We start from the raw sequence: 20,438 nt of genomic DNA on the forward strand, positions 1-20,438 counted from the left end.
TGGTGGTTGGCAGTCTGATTCCTTGTAAAGCAAGCTGTGAACCTTCCACTCTCAGATGTCTGCCAGCTACTTGTGTCCTTAGTCAGCTGTGCCACTGTCCTCGGCAGAGTGGCAGAACCCCAGGGCCTAAACACGTCAACTGTCCTATGGAAAGCAGAAGGTAAACAAAACAGAAGTGAAAGTGGATTCAGTTTTTTAGACTGTTCTCTTCCAGGAATGGCAAGAGAACATTTGTGGTTCTCAGCATTCAAAAAAAAAAACTTGTTCCAATATGCTTCATTGACATGAGTTACTGTAAGTCTGATTCATTTTCTGCCTGTTGATTTCTGCCCAAGGTGAAATTTATGACATTTAACAGAAAATGTAAGTGATGTTAAAAAGCAACAAAAACAAAAAACAGATACTTTAAGGATTGTAAAAATAAGGTTTAAAGTCAGTGACCCTTGAAAACACAGTTTTTCTTTGTTAACTATTTAACTGTGTAACCATAGAGTTATTAAAAATAAATGATAATGTTAACATTATATTAAGCATCCAAAGGATAATATAATTTACTTTGAAGATTCTTTTTTTACCCGTAATATTGTGCAGCTTTACTCTGACCCTAGCGTGCGGGCACTTTTATTTTGGAGGTGCGCTGGGGCCGCCCTGTCCTGTGTATCTCCTGCTTCTCCATGCTGTCTTCCTCTGTACTCACTTCCAAAGTGCCTGTCCTTTGTGTTCAATGCAGACTTTATCTTCATTTGTTAAGGTCTGTTGTTTTTTAAATGTCAGTGGTTGTCGATTTCATTTCAAGATTTCTCATTTATTCTTTCCTATCTGCTTATTGTGGCTTCATTTATTCCTTCCTAGATGTGTATGTAACATCTTTTTTATGCACAATTTCTTTATTTATCCCTGATCTCAAATACATTTATCTTTAAAGTGCCTGACAAGCCAACAGTAAATTTCATGTGAAATAGTTATTTTTCTGGTTGATTATTTTTCAGAACGAGTCTTCTATAGTGTGTGTGTTTTTCTTTTTTTGGTATTGTGCTTACAGATGATTTTGAGTGGGAGGTGTGTTGTTTTCGTTTTGTTTTTGAGCCTCTGTGCCTTTGTGTTTTTCTCTATGTTTAATTGACCCTCACTTTGCGTTCAGAGTGTAGTTCAGAGCTGAAACAGCCCCACCACCTCCACCTGTTGATTCCCCCGTTCCCCCTGCTGCCTTTGTGGAGGGTACTCCACACTTCCCATGCCTGCCCTCATCTTCTCATTTGTGGGGAATTTGTAAAGCAATTTGATTCTGCTTTTTTCCATGTCATTTTCCAAATGCACATAATTGTTCTGGTAGTGATTTGTGGCTCCATTATCTTTGAACCTCCCCCCTGACCAGTGGACAGGATGATCCAGCGTCTCCGCAGGCTCTGGCGAGGGTGATCGCTGCGGATCTGCTCATTTCTCCTTCCTCTCTCTCAGCCTACCACATTAGATTTTGAGGCTCTGGGTTTACTTTTCAGCATCTTTTTCTATTCATTGCATAATCATTTTAAACTTTAAACCAAAGCAAGCTTGCTACTCGTTAACTAAATTTTAAACTCTTTATTATCTAAGCAGTGTAGATTATCTTACAGTTTAGCGGTATTAACTATGACTTCTGGCATATTGATTATATAAATGGATAAATATAATCATTTACTAAGGTTTATTGGAAGGGCTGAAACTGAAGCTGCAATACTTTGGCCACCTGATATGAAGAGCTAACTCCCTGGGAAAGACCCTGATGCTGGGAAGGACTAAAGGCAAGAGGAGAAAGGGGTGGCAGAGGATGCGGTGGTTAGGTAGCATCATTGACTCACTGGACCTGAATTTGAGCAAACTCTGGGAGATAGTGAAGAACAGGGAAGCCTGGCCTGCTGCAGTCCATGGGGTGGCAAAGAGTCGGACGTGACTTAGTGATGACTTAGCAACTAAACCACCACAACAAAGATCTTTGCAGTAAGTTATATTGTTCCATTAACCAGTGTAGACAAAGAGCACAGCATTGCTTTCAGCTTGAAAGATGCTGAATTTCTGATTTTGAAAGTTGTGTGTTTCTCAGTATGCTTTACTATACAGTAATTTTATATTCTCATTTATAATGAGATTTAGGAGTAACAGTTTGTTCAACACAAATGTCACTTGGAAGATTTGGTTCCTAAAATTCTAGTCTAGCCATCCCTGCCCCCCTCCCCACTTCTATATATATCTTCCTATTCAGTGGTGACTACTTGCAAGAGTCCAGGAGATGTATGCCCTGTATGTTCACTTATTATTTTAAATTACTGCCTTTACTGTACTTCTGTTTTTCCCTTTGATCTAGCTCTGTTTCTGAGAGGCAGTAGTTTCCTTAAAGTACTAGGTAGCAGCTAGAACGATCAGGCGACCATTTGTAAAAAGAGGGTGTGGGAGGTATAGACAATGTTGAAGATACTAAGGGAGTTGCAGTTCGCTGCAGTTCTAGCAAATACAAGGTACCACTGGGGGTTTTTTCTTCCTTCAGACATTTAAAACACATGGCTATCTAAATCATCTAAAAATAACCATTTATGCTTTGAATTTGTGTTTTAGTAGCTCTTTAGTACTATCTTGTTGAGAGGCTGTGTGACTCAATTGCAAAGCAAAATAGTAAGAATAATAATTATTGTTATTATTGGAAAGCAGGAGTGGACCAGATGTTTGCTTAAACACACTCCCTTTAAAGAACATTTCTACTCCATAAGATGAAGCAGACTGGTATCGAGTTAAGGACTTTCTGAACACCTTTAGAACCATTCCTTAATTCAGTTATTAGAATTAGGTGGAATGCCCACTCTGGGCCCAGGCTGGTGCTAGGAGGGTTGAGAGTCTAGGACCTTCCCAGCAGACTCCCAGCTTTAGTGAGACACTGGCTCCACCTCATCACTCTTAGATAGTTTTAAGAGAAATGATGCATTTTACAGTGGAGCCAGAGATATTCACCCTATTGTGGGACTGAAGAGAGAAGGATGTTCAAACCAAAATCGCTAAGTTTAACTTAACAAAGTGCTATAAACATTAGAATATTTCTGCAAGCCTGGCTTTTATGCCTGTGTGTTTTCAAAAATTAGAACTCTCACGTAAAACATTATCAGCTTTACCCCATGTTTGACTTTTGCCTAATTGGATTTGGGGGGTATTTAAATAATGGATAATGAGCTTTCCTGTAAATAGAGAAACTGCTTGACTCTGGGCCCTAATTGCGTCTCTTCCCAGAGCTTTTTGAGGAGCTCACTGGGTGCTCACTGGAAGGCCATCAGTCATCTTGTTAAGTGAGTGTGGAAGGATGGGGAGTCAGAACTAACTTCAGAAATTTTTCAAGTAATGATGGTTTCTGCCCTACCGTGCCTCTTAAGATGGATTTTCAGTTCAGATGTTTTGTTTAAATTTTATCAGGCATCTTTAGGACTTCCCTGATAGCTCAGATGGTAAAGAATCTGCCTGCAATGCAGGAGACACCGGTTCGATTCCTGGGTCGGGAAGATCCCCTGGAGAAGGAATAGGCTACCCACTCCAGTATTCTGGCCTGGAGAATCCCATGGACTGTAGAGTCTATGGGATTGCAAAGTCGGACACGACTGAGCGACTTTCACTTCACTTCAGACATCTTTATCCCAGCTTCCTAGCCCAGCTCAGTCATAATTTTAAAAGAACTGTTGTTTCTTTTCTCTCTCCCATGAAAATGATTCACTGTAGAAATTTGGCAGATCATTTTGGGTGCCCAGCGCCTATAGAAAATGACACGGTGTAATGTAAGCACTCACCGGTAAGCTGTGACTGAATGTGAGCCCGCCTTGGCCGCACACCATCAGATGCGCTCTCTAGGAGAGCATGCACCTTTGACGTCTGTTACACGTGATGCTTTCTGCTGTCACATTTCTGAAGAAACCTGTACCAAGAATAGGAAGTAGACTCCAGAAAAGCCAGTGAAGCACCATCCGAGGGAAGGAGACGGGCAGCTGTCTGTCTGTTGGTGTAGGCCACTTCACTGTTACAGGTTCCCATTCAGTGTGATCTCATCCCTGCAAGGATGAGGTGCACTTTGAATGGTGCTTGAAATGTTGAATGGGGGTTTTCAGGGGATGCTTCTGAGAATATGTTTCATGGCAAGTTTACTATTTCCTTCTTGGCGTGGCTCCTAAATTTACCCAACAGTCATCTTCTCATCATCAGCCTTAAGACCTTTATTCTATTTTATTTTCTCTGTGTGGATGTTTTGCATACTCCAGTGGATTCTTTAATCTTTGGTCAGAGCAGTAACAGATCTAGGGACGCCGTATGCTGCGATGGCAGTCCCCTTAAACTTGGCCGTTGGTCTGCTTTCCTTCAGCTGTTGGAAAGCCGGCTCGCCTTTGGTGCCCTTTGGAAGGCAGAAATCTTGTTTTGCTGTAGTTCTGTCACGTTTCGTGGTACAGTTGTTGATCTACTTTTTTCTAAACCACTATTGGTAGTTAACTTTTAATTTTATAGGTGCTTTTATCACTCCTCAATATTAATACTATAATCCTGGCATTTTATTTTACTGAGTGAAATGTAAACTCATGTTTAAAGCCTGCATGTATTTCTCATGTGCAGTTCTGAAATAGAGAAACACTTAAACTGGGTTTGTTTTATTATTTGTAAATTATACCTCAAAATTGATTAGACAACAGGGACCGATTGTATAGCACACGGAACTGCTTAACATTATGTGGCAGCCTGGATGGGAGGGGGGTTTTGGGGAGAATGGATACAAGTCTGTGTGTGGCTGCGTCCCGTCTCTGTTCACCCAAAACTGTCACAACATTGTTAATCGGCTATACCCCAGTACAAAAGGAAAAGTATGACATTTGGGGAAAAAATAAATCAGGAAACAAAAAGAAACTGGTTAGAAAAACTGACTGAACTACATATTTAAGATCTGTGCATTTGACTGTTTGAGTCTGCCTTAATTTTAGACTCTTCTTTCAAAGCTATTGTGTGAATAGCTTCTATTTTCCCAATATTTTTCTTAGCTGTTTCGGTGTGTTCTCTTCAACCAAAAAAGCACAGGTTACTAAATCCTTCAGCTGCATAAAATCAGTCGCACACTGTTGCTGTTTTGGCCCTTATTTCCTTAGAATGAATATTTTTCCAGTGGTTTATTCATATCAACTGTTTCTTCCATCTTCTTTCAGGCACACCAGCTGGACTGAGCAAGATTGTTTCATGTCATAAGGCAAATTTGTACCTATTGGTGAACACTTCCAAATAACAACTAGAGTAAGAAGTTTAAAAATGAGATTTTTTTTCCCCCTTCAAGTAATTTTTCTGTGCTGTGTAGCATTTCCCCAAAAGCTTAATCTCATCCATAAAAGATGTGATGAATACGTTTACTACTAGACTAATTTGTTTAATCTCAGGTGGGTTTATAATATATTATCTTACTTTTCAGTTGCTATCTATCTTGCTCATGTGAGTCAAAAGCCTTGCCATTTTGTAGGTTTCTCTTTTAAATAGCAGAATAGCAGAATGTGGACTTTCTCTTTAAATCCAAGTTGAATGTACACATGGTTTAAGAAGTTAAATACTACCACCATGGTCTTATAATCCAGTTATTTGCTGTCCCACTGGGAATCTCCCCATTCCCAGTCTTTCTCTTTATGAATGACTTTTGAATTCTTTGAGCCTGCTTCGAGCTTGCATTTGTTTCCAGTTTTTAAGGGAAATGTTTGTCCTTTGATTTGTGAGTTTAGATCTTCAGGGAGATACAGGATGGCGCTTTCTTGCACAGCCGTCCCTTCTGCTGTCCCTCTTGCTTCCCCTCCCCCAGCATATGGTGCTTGTCTGCCTGGCTTGTCTGCCTGGCCCAGCTTCACAGGCAGTGCTGTGCTGCCCTGCTCTCCTTTCTGATAGGTTCTCTTGGAGTCAGTGGTTGCCTTTTCTTCATTTGCATAGTTTCCTTTCTGCCTGAGTCACCAGGGAAGCCCCTACCTGTTGTTAACTCTTCTCATACCTTCTGAGAACCTCTCACAACAATTTTCCACAAGCTCAGTTCAGTTCAGTTCAGTCGCTCAGTCTGACTCTTTGCGACCCTTTGCGACCCCATGAATCGCAGCACTCCAGGCCTCCCTGTCCATCACCAACTCTCGGAGTTCACTCAGACTCACGGCCATCGAGTCAGGGATGCCATCCTGCCATCTCATCCTCTGTCGTCCCCTTCTCCTCCTGCCCCCAATCCCTCCCAGCATCAGAGTCTTTTCCAATGAGTCAACTCTTCACATGAGGTGGCCAAAGTACTGGAGTTTCAGCTTTAGCATCATTCCTTCCAAAGAAATCCCTGGGTTGATCTCCTTTAGAATGGACTGGTTGGATCTTCTTGCAGTCTAAGGGAGGTGTTCAGCCTTCTTTACAGTCCAACTCTCAAATCCGTACGTGACCACTGGAAAAACCATACCCTTGACTAGACGGACCTTTGTTGGCGAAGTAATGTCTCTACTTTTGAATATGCTGTCTAGGTTGGTCATAACTTTTCTTCCAGGGAGTAAGCGTCTTTTAATTTCATGGCTGCAGTCACCATCTGCAGTGATTTTGGAGCCCCAAAAAATAAAGTCTGCCACTATTTCCACTGTTTGCCCATCTATTTCCCATGAAGTGATGGGACCAGATGCCATGATCTTCGTTTTCTGAATGTTGAGCTCCGTTAGCACTATCCAGTAGAAATACAGTACCAGCCATGTATGTAATTCTGGGCATGGCAACCCACTCCAGTATTCTTGCCTGGAGAATCCCGTGGGCAGAGGAGCCTGGCGAGCTACAGTCCATGGGGGGTCGCAAAGAGTCAGACACGACTGAAATGACTTAGCATGCAGCAAGAGAGGTAAAAGGAAGCAGATGAGAGTAATAATATAGTTGGCTTAATCCAACATGTTCAAAATGTCATTTCAACCAGTAGTCAATGTTTCAAGTATTTGAGATATTTTACCTTCTTTTCTTAGTACCAAGTTATCAAAACCCAGTGTGTGTTTCTTACACTTGCACAGCATCTCTTTTCAGACTCGCCACATCTCGGGTGGCTTACGGCTACTGTATAGACAGAGCAGGCTCAGGTGACTCCGCAGCTGCAGCCCTGGTCTTGGAGGAGGCATCCTTCCTGGGCACCTCCGTCCCTCTGTCTGGGTCGCTTGCTCTGAACACTGCCACACGGCACCCAGCTTTCCTTTGCTTCTCAGTTGGCGTCCCTGTTTTCTGGACTGCAGGTATTCTCGTTTGCCTCTGGTGGTCTTGCTCAGTCACGGAGGGTATAGTGGACAGAGGCAGGCTGTTGGCATGTCCATCACTTGAGTCACTCTGGTCCAGTCTGGCTGCTCGCCTCCTGGGGCTGGTGTGTAGCTATCATCCTGGGGCGTCCCCCGCCACAGCCTGCGTGGAAATTTCCTGTGCCTTTGCCCTTGTGGTGGATCGTTTTTTGTTCGTTTGTTTTTCCCCTGGGTAGCTTACATCTTTCTCTTCCTTGGCTTTTTCCTTCGCTCAGGTGGAAACTCCAGTGGATGCTGAGAAGGGGAGCAAAGGTGGTGGGGTCTCTGAGGCCCTGCAGATCTGAGCCGTGTCTCTCATTCCTTCTTGCCTGACGATCATTGGGGCTGTGTATAGAATTCTAGGTTGGACATCATTTTTCTTCAGAATTTTGCTCTGTTGCCATTCAGCTTTCAGTGTTCTTGCAAAATCTGAAGCCATTCAGATCCCCTTAGCTTTTGAAAGTGAACTATTTTTTCTTCCTGGAAACTTACAGAATCTTCTCTTTGTTGGCAAGATCCTCGACCTACACATTACTGTGCTCTAGTGTGGGTCTGTTTTTATCGTTTTGCTGAGCACTTGATGTCTCTGGTAGATTTCCTTGAACTATTTTTTAATGTTTTCTTTCCTTGTATTTTATTCTGCTTAATTTTCCATTATTTATTTAGGCTTTGCCTTCTGGAAAGGCAATTTCTTCTACCTTTATCTTCTGACTCTTCAGTTAAACTGATCATTTCTGCCATCTTGTTTTCAAGTTCCAAGAGACATTTTTATCCAACATCCTGTTCTTAATCCATGAATGTATGGATCTTATTTTTCTGAGTATATTAATGATAAATATATTTTTAAGCTTTGGTTTCTCTGCACTCTGTTTCCTCCAAGGGGTTTGTTTTTCCCCTGTTTTATTTTTCCTTTAGATCTCTTTCATACTAGAGGTGTTCCTTCCTCTGACATCTCTTAATCGGTGGTCTGTGCGTGATGAAGACGGGGGGCTTCTGGGGTCTACTGCAGGCTCCCAGCAGGTGCCCGAGGCTGGGCAGCACACGTCTGCCTTGAGGCCTCTGGGTGCAAGTGGGCTGTTATTTGCATACCCTTGTGATGGTACCTTTTGGTCTTTCTTCTTGTTTGCTCATATCACCTGAACAGTGCTCTGCCCCCTGATTCACATTTTCCAGAAAGTAAATCTCCAGATTTCAGCAGAGGTGTGAGGCAGCAGGCACCCAGCAGCAGGAAGGGGGAGATGCAGCTCCCCTCGCCCAGCCCCACCCCACCCTGCGGTGAGTCCCACCCCTCGTTCCAGAAGCAGGCTTCCTGCCCTCCTGGAGGGTTCTGTGGTGGAAACCAGGCGGCTTGTGACTGAGCCTCCTCCCACCTGCCAGCTGCTCATCAGTCTGATTGCCAGCTTCCAAAGCTGTGCTGCTGTTGTCTGCTCTCCTGTTCTCTCACTGCAGCCTTGTCCTTTTTTTTCAAAGTTCTGGTAAAACATACATAACATAAATTCACCATCATAGCCATTTTTAGGTGAACAGTTCAGTGGCACTGAGTGTACACACACTGTTGTGCGCGCTTGTCTTTTCATAGTACTAGTGAAAGTCCTAGTGAGATGTAGACACAGAGGAAAAGGTCTCCAAACGGAGTCATAGTGCTGTTGATGTAGGAGAGCAAAATGCGGTGTGTGTGGTCTGTCTAGCGGGACACACGCTGCAGCCTTCTGTCAAGTCTGTATATTGTCACCCTACTTATTTAACTTGCTTGCACTTTCTGACGGTTTGATTTAATGGGATTTGTTTACCATCCTCTAGGAAAGCATCTGGGGCTTCCCAGGTAGTGCTGCTGGTAAAGAATCCACCTGCCAATGCAGGAGACTCGAGATGCAGGGTTGATCCCTGGGTCGGAAAGATCCACTGAAGTAGGAAATGGCAACCCACTCCAGTATTTTTGCCTGGAAAATTCCATGGACAGAGGAGCCTGGCGGGCTACAGTTCACGGGGCTGCAAAGAGCTGGACATGATTGACTGCGTGTGTGCGTGCGCGTGCACACACACACATTCGGGGAAGTGTTTGGATAGTTGCTTGGCAGAAGAGGGCCTTTTATCTGCTCTTGATAAACTGTAGCTTTACAAGAGGTTGCAGATGGAATTCCCAGGCCTGACACAGAAGGCGCTCCAAGATCTGATCTCTACCCACCTGTGTACTCCAGCCCTGTCGTTCCTCCACCAGCCCACTCAGCCCCGGGCCTCTGCTGTGCTGGGTGCTCTGAGTACTGCGCCCCGTTCCCGTCGCCCTCTTCCATTCGTTTCAGCTCCTAGCCCCACACCGCCTCCTCCCACCCACAGCACGCGGATATGCTTCTGTCTCCCTCCCATGGCCTTGGAGGTGCCTCTGAATTAACACCTTGCCTTTCCCGCCCTCCCCGGCCCCCTTTGCTGTTTGTTTCTGTGCCACGTCTTCCTCAGTGCTTGGCACATGGCCCACACACAGTCAGCTGGGTTCCTGGTGCCAGAGATTTCAAGAGAGAACTCTTTATCTCTTATTTTGTAGGATATCCGACATGAAGCCAGTGACTTCCCATGCAGAGTGGCCAAGCTTCCTAAGAACAAAAACCGAAACAGGTACAGAGACGTCAGTCCCTGTAAGTATTCACACCACAGCCACCTGCTCCCATCCAGCCGGCTCCTCCGAGGCTGCGGGCCTCTCAGACTCCTTTAGCCCTGGGGTTTGGTGATAAATCAGTAGCAGTCAAGGTTTGTGACTTGATTGTTTCCTATGATGAAGGTATTAGAGGCTTATAGTAATGGTTCATTTTTCCACCCATGGAGGAGGGATAAGGTTTCAGTTTCTAGAAAATTCAGCGAAGTTCAAAGCGCTTTTCTTAGCTTTGACTATTTTAATGATGAATCATTTTCCTACCAGCTGAGTGTGTGTAATGGCAGGCGTAATATAAGCCCTTCTGGGTGACTTGGTACTGTTGGGCCTGAAGCATTGTACTGACGGGTAGTGATGCCCTGCACTGGCACAGGTGGGGGTGAGTGAGGCACTCACCCACCACCTCAGCTAGAGACACAGTCGGCTCTGCTCGCTGACCTCACCTCCCCCCAGGTCACCCCCTCCACCATCACTGTTTTTCTGGCTCTTTGCTGCCCTTAGCTCTCAGTGTGCCTGCTGCTGGCAGCCTCCTCTGCCTTCTGAGTAATTGGCTTTCAGTCCGTTGATCCCTCGAAAGTGAATAACTGTGTTAGAATCTGTGTAAAGTGAGAAAAACTAGAGAGGAGGGAAGGACTGGAACTTCACCGCCTCCTCTAGGTCACAGAGAGCCTTGGGACTCACCTCCACGTGGCGTCGCCCAGCAGTGAGGGCCGTGGCTGCAGCAGCTCCACAGCAGTGCCCTCTGCCGGGGACGTGACGATGCCGCCAGGCCCCCGAGCAGACCGGTCCCACCGAAGCCCGCTGCAGGGGCGGCTCCTGGTGCCCTCCACGGGAGAGTGGCAGTGCCTCCTGCCAGATGGTGCGGTGCCCCAGGCTGTAGGCTGGGGAGTGAATTAGACCTGGGCTGGCGCTAAGCAGTCTACTTCCGACAGCTGCCGCGGAGCTCTGCCCCTCTGAGCTGCATGGCCTCAGGCGGGTTGCCCTCTCCTCTGATCTTCAGTCAGACCAGAGTCACAGGGATCTCAGGACTGGACGCAGACGGAAGTCAGGACACATCAGTGCTTAGCCCCAAGTCTCACTCTCAGTGTCGGCTGTGGCTGAGACGGCCAGGAGCTGAAGTGCCCGCTGGGCACGTCCGCCACGCGGCTGGGTCAGGTGACACAGGATTTTGCCCCAGTGCCTGATTCTCTTGATTTAGCACTTCCAGGCTATGGCTTCACATAGATGTCATTTAAGAATAATACTGATGGCCTCTTCTCAGGGAATTCTGCCATGAGGCCCTGGCCAGCTGCCCTGCACTGGAGTCACCACCGCAGTTCATACCGCACGCTCGTGCCCACCAAGCCCTTGGTCTAGAGCCTTTGCTGTACTCGCTCTGAATTAGCAACAATATTATCTTTCATATTTCTTTTCTGTGTTTTCGGTCAGTATTCATCTAAGTTTGTAAACCAGCTTTACAGAGAAAAAAAACAGCATTTGAAATATTCTTCCAGGGATACAATTCCCAAACTTTTTCAGTTCAGTTCAGTCGCTCAGTCGTGTCCGACTCTTTGCGACCCCATGAATTGCAGCACACCAGGCCTCCCCGTCCATCACCAACTCCCGGAGTTCACTCACACTTGCGTCCATCGAGTCTGTGATACCAGCCAGCCATCTCATCCTCTGTCGTCCCCTTCTCCTCCTGCCCCCAGTCCCTCCCAGCATCAGGGTCTTTTCGAATGAGTCAACTCTTCACATGAGGTGGCCAAAGTACTGGAGTTTCAGCTTTAGCATCAGTCCTTCCAAAGAAATCCCAGGGCTGATCTCCTTCAGAATGGACTGGTTAGATCTCCTTGGACTCCTTGAGAGTCCAAGGGACTCTCAAGAGTCTTCTCCAACACCACAGTTCAAAAGCATCAATTCTTCGGCGCTCAGCTTTCTTCACAGTCTGACTCTCACATCCATACGTGACCACTGGAAAAACCATAGCCTTGACTAGACCAACCTTTGTTGGCAAAATAATGTCTCTGCTTTTCAATATGCTATCTAGGTTGGTTTTAACCAGTCTTAACTCCTTGCATTTTTCTCCCCTACCTCCACTCTTCACTAGAGAAGGTAATTTGCTTTTAAAGTTATGAAGGAAATGGGAAGAATGTTTCAAGGTAGAAGGTGATCCTGGTATCTTCCGTTTGGCAGGTGAAACACTCAGCACTCAGAAGATAAGTTTCTGCCCGAGGTCACCACCCAGTGCTGTGAGGCCGCTTATGTCCATGGCCCATTTCAGTATCACCTGAGTATTTCAGTGTGTACTAACCCTCTGTGATGAGAAAAATTATTCCAAACAATGGCTAATCTACTAAAACATCTCTTTGGAACGCTTTCAAGTAGAAAGCCGCTAACTGCTTATCCGCATTAAGTTTTCCTTTCTCTCTGGGCAAGGGGAGAACTGTTTATGGGCCGTCAGCTGAGTTTACTGTCCCTTGTTTGTACCAGAAATAAAAACACCCACCTGCTCTTGTTAATGGGCCTGGCAAGATAAGGAAAGTTGCCTTCAGGAAAATAGGGCTTTTGTGACAATGTGGTAAAGAGGAGAAGAAGCGGCTGTGGTTTTTTAGTAACCTGGGGTAGACCTTTCAAATGCAAGTGTATTTCTAAAAACTATTCTGAAAGTTACTTTTAATATATTTTTAGTGTTGTGTTTTGGATTCAGAGTCTATGTTTTCCTGTTAAACTCTCTTTTAAGTGTCTTTGATTGTGACATTTATGTTATACTTGAGCTTTTTTAAAGACAACCTTGTATCAAGGAATTCAGGGTATGAATTTTCACACTGTTGTATACTTCAGCCATTTAATCTTGGAAGCATTAGGCACAGGTGAGCCTGAGACGCGATCGTAAATGAACAGCTTGGTTCATTGTACCAACTTGAACTCTGGGGACTGGGTGGAATATTGGTGGATTTTGTTCCCTTTTAAAGATCAAAGCCATTGCATTTTTTACTCATTAAAGTATGTTTTAGGCCTCAGAGAACAGATTCCTTGACATCCCCCCCCCCCCCCCCCCCGTCTTCTGAGGTGTGAGGACAGTAATAAATATTATAAGACGATAAAGCCTAAAAACAGATTTCCCAAACAAGAATTAATCTGTGTTTTAGTGTAATTTGTTTCTGTTGCTATTTTGTATCAAGTTTCAGATACTTTCAAAAACCTTCTGAAAGTACTTGTTGTTCCCATTATTGGAGACACTAATTTAATCTCAGAACAGTTTGGACTCAGCCAGTGTGAACACCCTGAGCACCTCACTCGCCTTCTCTGCTTTCCCCATAGGGCGCATCGCCTGTGTAAGCACTTAAGTCCCCCTGGATTAACCTTGCATTCTGGTTTGCCTTTCAGTTGATCACAGTCGGATTAAACTGCATCAAGAAGATAACGACTATATCAATGCTAGTTTGATAAAAATGGAAGAAGCCCAAAGGAGTTACATTCTCACCCAGGTAAACAGAGTCTGAATTTTTCTCTAGTGGGTTTTGCCTCTCTCGATGTCAGCCAAAGAGTTTGACAGTGCCGTTATCCACGCCTCACATAAAGTCTTTCACATCTTTTAGAAGACCAGGTTTCTAACCCAAAAAAGCAACATGGGAGGGAAAAGTCTTCCTTCAGAGATTCAGTCTAGTCATGACATGAATCTTTTCTGGGAAGTATGTCATTGCTGGATTTGTAGACAACAGCAGTAGAGTGCCAGGGTTGTCTAGTTTGTTGACAGAGGCAGTAGCTAGAGAAGACGGTACCTGTGTTGAGTCCCTAAGTATTTGCCTCAGGGCATCAGAGCTGGTTATGGACACGTAAGAGGGTTAGTAATAGACCAGAAATCTTTATCCAGATGGCCTTTCAGAATTCCTCTGCGTGGTCCTCATTCTTTGGGGGTGGAGGGGTATGTTAGGTTATGTGGAGAAGCATACAGAATGACTTGAAACTCCCCTTGGTTTTTGGCGTCTTTATGGAAAAAGAAATCACAACAGTGGTTTCATAATTGGCCTTTTGTGAAACACTGGTATATGACCCAAAGACCACCGGAGTCTGGGGAAGAGGGTGAAGGGGTCTCTCTTAACCGATTTTCTCAAGTCATCATCTCTTACTGGTACATTGATATACACAGTCTAAATCAATCTCTCTCTCTCTCTCCCTCTCTCTCCGCCCCCCCTCAATCCTCATTTCCTCTTTTCTCTTTCCATGTCAGTTTCTCAGTCTTATATTAGGTTGGGTTCTAGGGTGACTGTGAACATCACAACCCTGTCTAATATTCGGAGGCTAAAATGGCAGTGAAGCTAAGGCAGCACAGTGACCAGAGTCTGCTTTGGAGCCTTTTCTTGGGGGCCCTTCTTGACTGTCCTTTTGTTCTATCCGGGTTCCTCTCCACACATGACCAGAGTCGGCCCGACACCCACCCCCAGGCATTGTACGGAACATCAGTCCCCAGGCCCTCAGCCGTGGTCCTCCCAGCCCTCTGGGGTTGGGGTGAGGGGCAGGGAGACCTTGGTGGCAAGCTGGTGGGAAGAGGTTGTGGCAAAGTGGCTTCTTGGGAACTTCTGTTTTAGAAGTGGTCAAGTTTCTTACTTCCTGATTTCAGCCGTTCAACTTGGTCTGGGGTCAGCAAGCCCAAAGCAAAGATAGGGTATATAAAGTCAAACGGGAATTAGGAAATCACCATGAAAACTTTTACCCCGCTGTCCTCTCCACCCCAGCACCCTCGCAGTTGCTTGGCACATCTGAAGTTCCGTCTGTCCGTCAGATCGCACCCCAGATGTATCCAGCTGCTTGCTGACATGGTCTCCCTCTGCCCTGAGATTCACGTAAGGGGTTCAAGCAGCCTGGCCCCAAAGTTGCACCGCTGGACAGTGGGACTGAAATCATTTCCATGCCACAAAACCAAGAACACAGTGCCCATTTTTTCAGTGTCGTTCATTAAGCAAAGAATGCAAGGCTCTCGCCTCACTTTTTAAACCTGTAGAGAGTAATGTCACGGATACTGGCCTTCACGCCCACCTTCAAGTATTGGCTGTTTGGTGTGTGTCCTTTCAGATCTTCCATGACTTTAGTCCCTCAGACCCGTTCTGGACTGGAGTGATGTTTGGGGCCAGTGGCACCACGGCCCTTGCCCACCCCCGGCTATCTGTGTGCCCTCATCTCTTAGGTCCCGTGCTCCAAGGGTGAGGGGAGTCTGTGGTCGGATTGGCCAATAATAGTAGTAATAATGATAGCTTACACTTTGTAGGGTATTTACTGTGTTCCGGGTCCTGCAGAAAGGTGTAGTCAGTCTGTGACCATCTTCCCAGCCCTGTGAACATGTGCTCTGACGATTAGAGGCTGGGCGGAGGAGCTGCGGGAAGGGAGGCAGGTGGCTTGTCCGAGGGGTGTGCGGGTGGGGCCCTTCCCCTCCACCGCTCATCTGCAGCCAGCAGTGTTGTTCGCTGTCCCAGCCGCCCTGACGCAGAGATCTCTGGTGCCCTTGCTCCAGCCTGCCCAAACCAGAAAGCAGAATCAGTGTTTTCTCTCCTCTGTCATTCAGCTCTGAACCAGCTCTGAGATACGGAAGTGACTTTTCGCTACATGGTAGAAAATAGAACTGTGGTTACTGACCGCTAGGCAGGGAGAGGCAGGTCCTGGCCTCAGCCACGGCTTCCACGCTACCTGAGGGCGCTGTTGTCCACTCAGCACCGACAGCGAGCTCGCACCAGGACGGGTTTGTATGTAAGATGCACACATTGTGAATTGTGTTTGCAGGGCCCTTTACCCAACACCTGCGGTCACTTCTGGGAGATGGTGTGGGAGCAGAAGAGCAGGGGCGTCGTCATGCTCAACAGAGTGATGGAGAAAGGATCGGTGAGTTGGAGCTGCCCACGCTTCACGCCACTGTCCGTGCGGGTGCCAGTCCATTAGGGCGACGTTTGTCTGTTCATTTCCTCAGGTTGCTTTAGATTTCTGTTAGAAAAATCCAAAGAAGCAGTATGTAATTACATGCTTATTGTAACCAAGTCAGATAAACAGGTGAGTTTAAAGGAGAGAAAGGTTGAGCGGCCCTTGCCCTGGTCTCCACCCTACCCTGTCGGCCGGCCTGCCCAGCGCCTGGAGCGTGAGCCCCGCTTCCCTCTCCCCTGTGCTTCTTGGGCTGTTCTGCTGGCTTCGTGCAGCGGTGCGAGCAGAGCTTCACTTTGGGAAAGCAAGTTCCTGCCGTGCCTTGACCGTGCCTGCCCTCTCTGGTAAAGTGCCCCTTTGCACAGCCCAGCGGTGAGAGCGACTGGAGGCAGAGCGGGCCCTGTCAGGTCCGCAGGCGCTGGGCCCCTGGTGTCTCCCTGGCTGCTCCTCTCACAGGGACAGTGTCTGCTTGCGCTTCCCTTCCGGAGTGTGGGCCTCGCTTCTGAGGACTTTGCAACGTGGACCTGTTTGTTAGGCCACCGCCTGCCTCTCCTGTCTCTTCTGCCCCTACATCCAGAGCGATCTTTCTAAACCAGGTCTCCCCCACCTCTTGCCAGCTGAAACCTTCCTGGGGCTTGTGCGCCTCCCAGGACATATGCTGGACCGGGTACAGCTGGGCCCTCGGTGGCCTGGGCCCCGCTCTCTCCCTTTATCACCCTTCATCAGCCAGAGCAGACTTACTTTATTAAAAAAGAATTTTTTTTTTTTAAGTCTCTCACCCCTTCTCTGGACTAATGACCTAAATCACACTCGCCCCCTCCAGGTGCACGTGGCTACCCTCAGGCCCGCGTGGCTGTGCTGACCTCCCCTCACGTCTGAGGGCACAGTAGGTGTCACGTCCTCCTCCCAGGCTCCTGCCCTCTCCCCAATGCCCACTGCCAGCCGCTCGAGGCTCCGCAGCCTCCGACATGGAGGCCCCAGGGGAAGAGAGCCAAGGAGCATGGAGGCCAACGGGAAGGGGGGGCTGGGCCGGCGCTGGCACCGTGCTCAGGCTCAGCAGGGACGCCGCTGTCCCGGCTTCCAGAAGGACGTGAATGCTCCAGAGAAGCCCACCTCCAGAGAAAGGACCATCGTGGCCCTCGGGAAAAGTACAAGTGTGAAGCAATAATGTGTCAAAGGAAACTTGAGCAGTGAAAACCTGAAGGGGTAACGCACCCGCCGCACAGACTCATCCCTCTCTCCGACAGCAAACGGCCCTCTTACGACAGTTAATGTTTAAAATCGTCTCTTTGCCTCTGCCTCCTTTTCTCAGAAGAGAGGATTCATTTGCTCTACAGAAACAGATAAAGCGCTTACCTGAATATTCAACTGCTACAACAGTGCGTTTTGTCTGAGAAAAAAAAGTCTTAGTGAAAGTGGTTTTTTAATTTTCTCTGCAGTGGCTTGATGAGTAAAACACACATTTGCAAACGTGAAGTAAGCCCTTATCCACCACCTTTCTTGTCAGCAACTTTGAATAAAGAAACAAAACATCAGGTTCCTGCCACACAGGTGCTCCGCAAGGGAAAGCAAACCGTGGTGGCCGGCGCGGGCGCTGAGCACAGGGGAGCACCGGGCTCTCCCAGCCCCAGTATTGCTGCCTCTCCGGCCGGGTCGCTCTCTGCCAGGGCCGGGGAGGCCTGGCCTGTGCCTTGGGGTATCATGGTCTCCACCCACCAGCTGCTGGGAGCGCCCTGCCGGCAGCCGAAGCCTTTAAAGGCGTCCCCAGACGCTGTCCGGTGTCCCTGGGGAGGCAGACTTGCCTGCAGTTGTGACTCACTCTGTCATGGTATGGAGGGTTGAGAATTTTAAATCAAGACTGACTGACTCAAAACTCATCAGAGAAGGTAGCATTTGCCTTTTGTTTGTCACTGAAAGTCCAGGTGAATCCTCCTCACTGTTTGCACATGGTTTGCTCCAGCTGCTGTGGTCAGAGGACACCAGGAAGGGCATCCAGGTGCTCAAGTGGCGTGCTCCGCAGCAGGCCCTGCCCTCGGTGGTCTCCCACCCGAAGCTGCGCATGAACAGGCCACAGACCCACTGTGATGTCCTTTCCCCTTGGACTGCTGTGCTGGCCGTTTAAAACTGTATAGTTCTTATATGTAGTTTACTGTGGTAATGTGGCCTCGTCCCTGTCTTCCTCTCTAGCTCTTCGTTTTACCTAGGTCACTTGGGCATGCAAATTGACATGGAAAGCAGTGTGTGGTTTATGGCTCTTAAACCTTCCTTGGGATAAACATTTTAAATTCTGCATCAACATTCTCAGTTGTCTCCCCCATCAGAGCTGACCAGGGGGATTATAAGGGATTGCAGTGTCTTGTTTGCTCAACTAATCTAATTATAATTTCCCCACTACAGCCTGTGGTTAAAACCAGCTGGCAGAGCGTCTCCATGTAATGCAGATTTGTTTTCTGGTTTCTGTCACCAAATAGTGTCCAGTGGTCCCCCTCATATGTTTTGGCAGAACTACCCGTTACCCTTTGGGGACCCGGTACACTTCCTGGAAGACAGTTGTGCAAAAAATGATTGTGTGTGTTAGACCAAGTTCGTCCAAGTGGCTAAAGTTCTCATTCATTCCATGTAGAAATTGCATTTAGACATGATAAGCTGGTGTGCATATGTGTGCAGGGGCCAGGAATGCAAGTTGTCTAGGCAGGGGGAGTAAGCCAGGCCATGTTCACCCAGAAGCGTCACCCGGATCTCTCTCCTGAAGTCCCTACTAGAGATGCTGTTTGATTTCAAGGGCTTTCAGCCTCAGGACCCTGAGTTGTATATCACGGGTGCTTTAGGCTTAGTCTGTCTGTCTCACATTCCACTTTTAGTTCTCCGTGTTCATCCCTCTTTCAGCCAGATCACCCATCAGTGGGTCACCTCAGATGCCTTCTGTGGATTTTTCTCAGCATGCCCTAGCTGTTTGAGAAGAACCCAAGAACTCTCACACCGCCCTCCTGCTGGTGACAGCGCCTCTAACAGGTGCCAGCACTGGCCTGGCCGCCTCGAGACATGCCCCCAGCTTAGCTCAGTGAAGGGCTGCTTTCCAACAAAATAATCTCCTCTTCCGGTCACTGTGGATCCACTTAATAGGATCACAGGAGTAGTGGTCTTGTGCTGCTTCTCTTCTGTTCTGTTTTATTTTATGTGTTTACAGCAAAAAACTTCTACAGGAAATGACAGAGAGCAGACTGTGGCATGTTGCTGGAGATGCCTAAGAGTTCTTTGAAGAACTCCTATTTTTAAATAAGTATTGGTTGATTGACACTCAGAGTGTGCCAAAATTCCTCAGCGATAAAGTTTCAGAGTCTTGGTCTTTATCCAGATAAAAGAGATTTGTGAGGCTTTATATTCACTTTTGAAAGTGAGTGCTTGCTGTGTGGAGATGAGATTTAAAACACTTGCCTCTCCTGCCCATGAGACATGAAAGCATTGGACTTTTCTCTGAGAGCAACTGGCCGTTCTGCGTTTCTGCTTCTTGGCTTCACTCTCTGTCTGCTTACTGCCTTGGGTGCCCACTCCAGCACTCGTGGCTCTGGGCCTACCAAGGTGGTTTCTTTGTTTCTGGTGTCTCAAGGCATTACACAGATCTGATTATTCGAAGTGTAGGAATAAATGCCTCCTTTAAACATCCTCTAAGTAGTCATGTATGGATGTGAAGAAGGCTGAGCGCCGAAGAATTGATGCTTTTGAACTGTGGTGTTGGAGAAGACTCTTGAGAGTCCCTTGGACTGCAAGGAGGTCCAACCAGTCCATTCTGAAGGAGATCAGCCCTGGGATTTCTTTGGAAAGAATGATGCTGGAGCTGAAACTCCAGTACTTTGGCCACCTCATGAGAAGAGTTGACTCATTGGAAAAGACTGATGCTGGGAGGGATTGGGGGCAGGAGGAGAAGGGGACGACAGAGGATGAGATGGCTGGATGGCATCACTGACTCAATGGACGTGACTCTGAGTGAACTCCGGGAGTTGGTGATGGACAGGGAGGCCTGGCGTGCTGCGATTCATGGGGTCGCAAAGAGTCGGACATGACTGAGCGACTGAACTGAACTGAAAAAGTCTTGCTCTCACCTGCCTCGCCCACTGTGGCTGAGCATGCAGTCATGATTGTGCGATGCCATCAATGGTTCTGTGTCCTGAGTGGCAGGATCACTTTGATGCTGATAGTTGGGCTCTGTTCCAGGGGTTCATTTTGGCAGCTGGGCTTCCCAGGTGGCACTAGTTATAAAGAACCCGCCTGCCAGTGTAGGAGACTTATGAGGCGCAAGTTTGATCCCTGGGTCGGGAAGATCCCTGGAGGGGAGGGCATGGCAGCCCACTCCAGTATTCTTGCCTGGAGAACCCCATGGACAGAGGAGCCTGGAGGGCTACGGTCCATAGGGTGTCAAAGAGTCAGACATGACTGAAGCTACTTAGCATGCACGCATGCACATCGGTGCAGGGAGATGACATGGGTGAAACCATCCAAAACGTCCATGTCTAGGCTCTTTAGAAAACCTTACTGGCCTTCTGTTTGGGGACCACAAAGTTGGATGCTTTGGTGGCTTCACAATGTGGTGTTTCTTAATTTGTTTCCCCCCCTTT

At 47.2% G+C, this 20,438-nt stretch overlaps 1 protein-coding gene across 3 annotated transcripts in view; it reads left to right on the plus strand.

Moving 5' to 3' along the window:
• Positions 1-20,438, plus strand: part of PTPN1 (protein tyrosine phosphatase non-receptor type 1) — a 64,362-nt gene that overhangs the window by 33,357 nt on the left and 10,567 nt on the right. The window contains exons 2-4 of one of the 3 annotated variants that reach the window (XM_015099934.3): positions 9,832-9,922; positions 13,306-13,406; positions 15,694-15,792. In XM_015099934.3, the coding sequence (XP_014955420.2) occupies positions 9,832-9,922; positions 13,306-13,406; positions 15,694-15,792 (291 nt within the window). The remainder of the gene's footprint in view (positions 1-9,831; positions 9,923-13,305; positions 13,407-15,693; positions 15,793-20,438) is intronic. The other 2 variants (XM_027977319.2, XM_060397098.1) reach the window with 2 other exon arrangements.

This window comes from Ovis aries, chromosome 13 (genome assembly GCF_016772045.2).
Source record: "Ovis aries strain OAR_USU_Benz2616 breed Rambouillet chromosome 13, ARS-UI_Ramb_v3.0, whole genome shotgun sequence".
NCBI classification, from domain to species: Eukaryota; Metazoa; Chordata; class Mammalia; order Artiodactyla; family Bovidae; genus Ovis; species Ovis aries.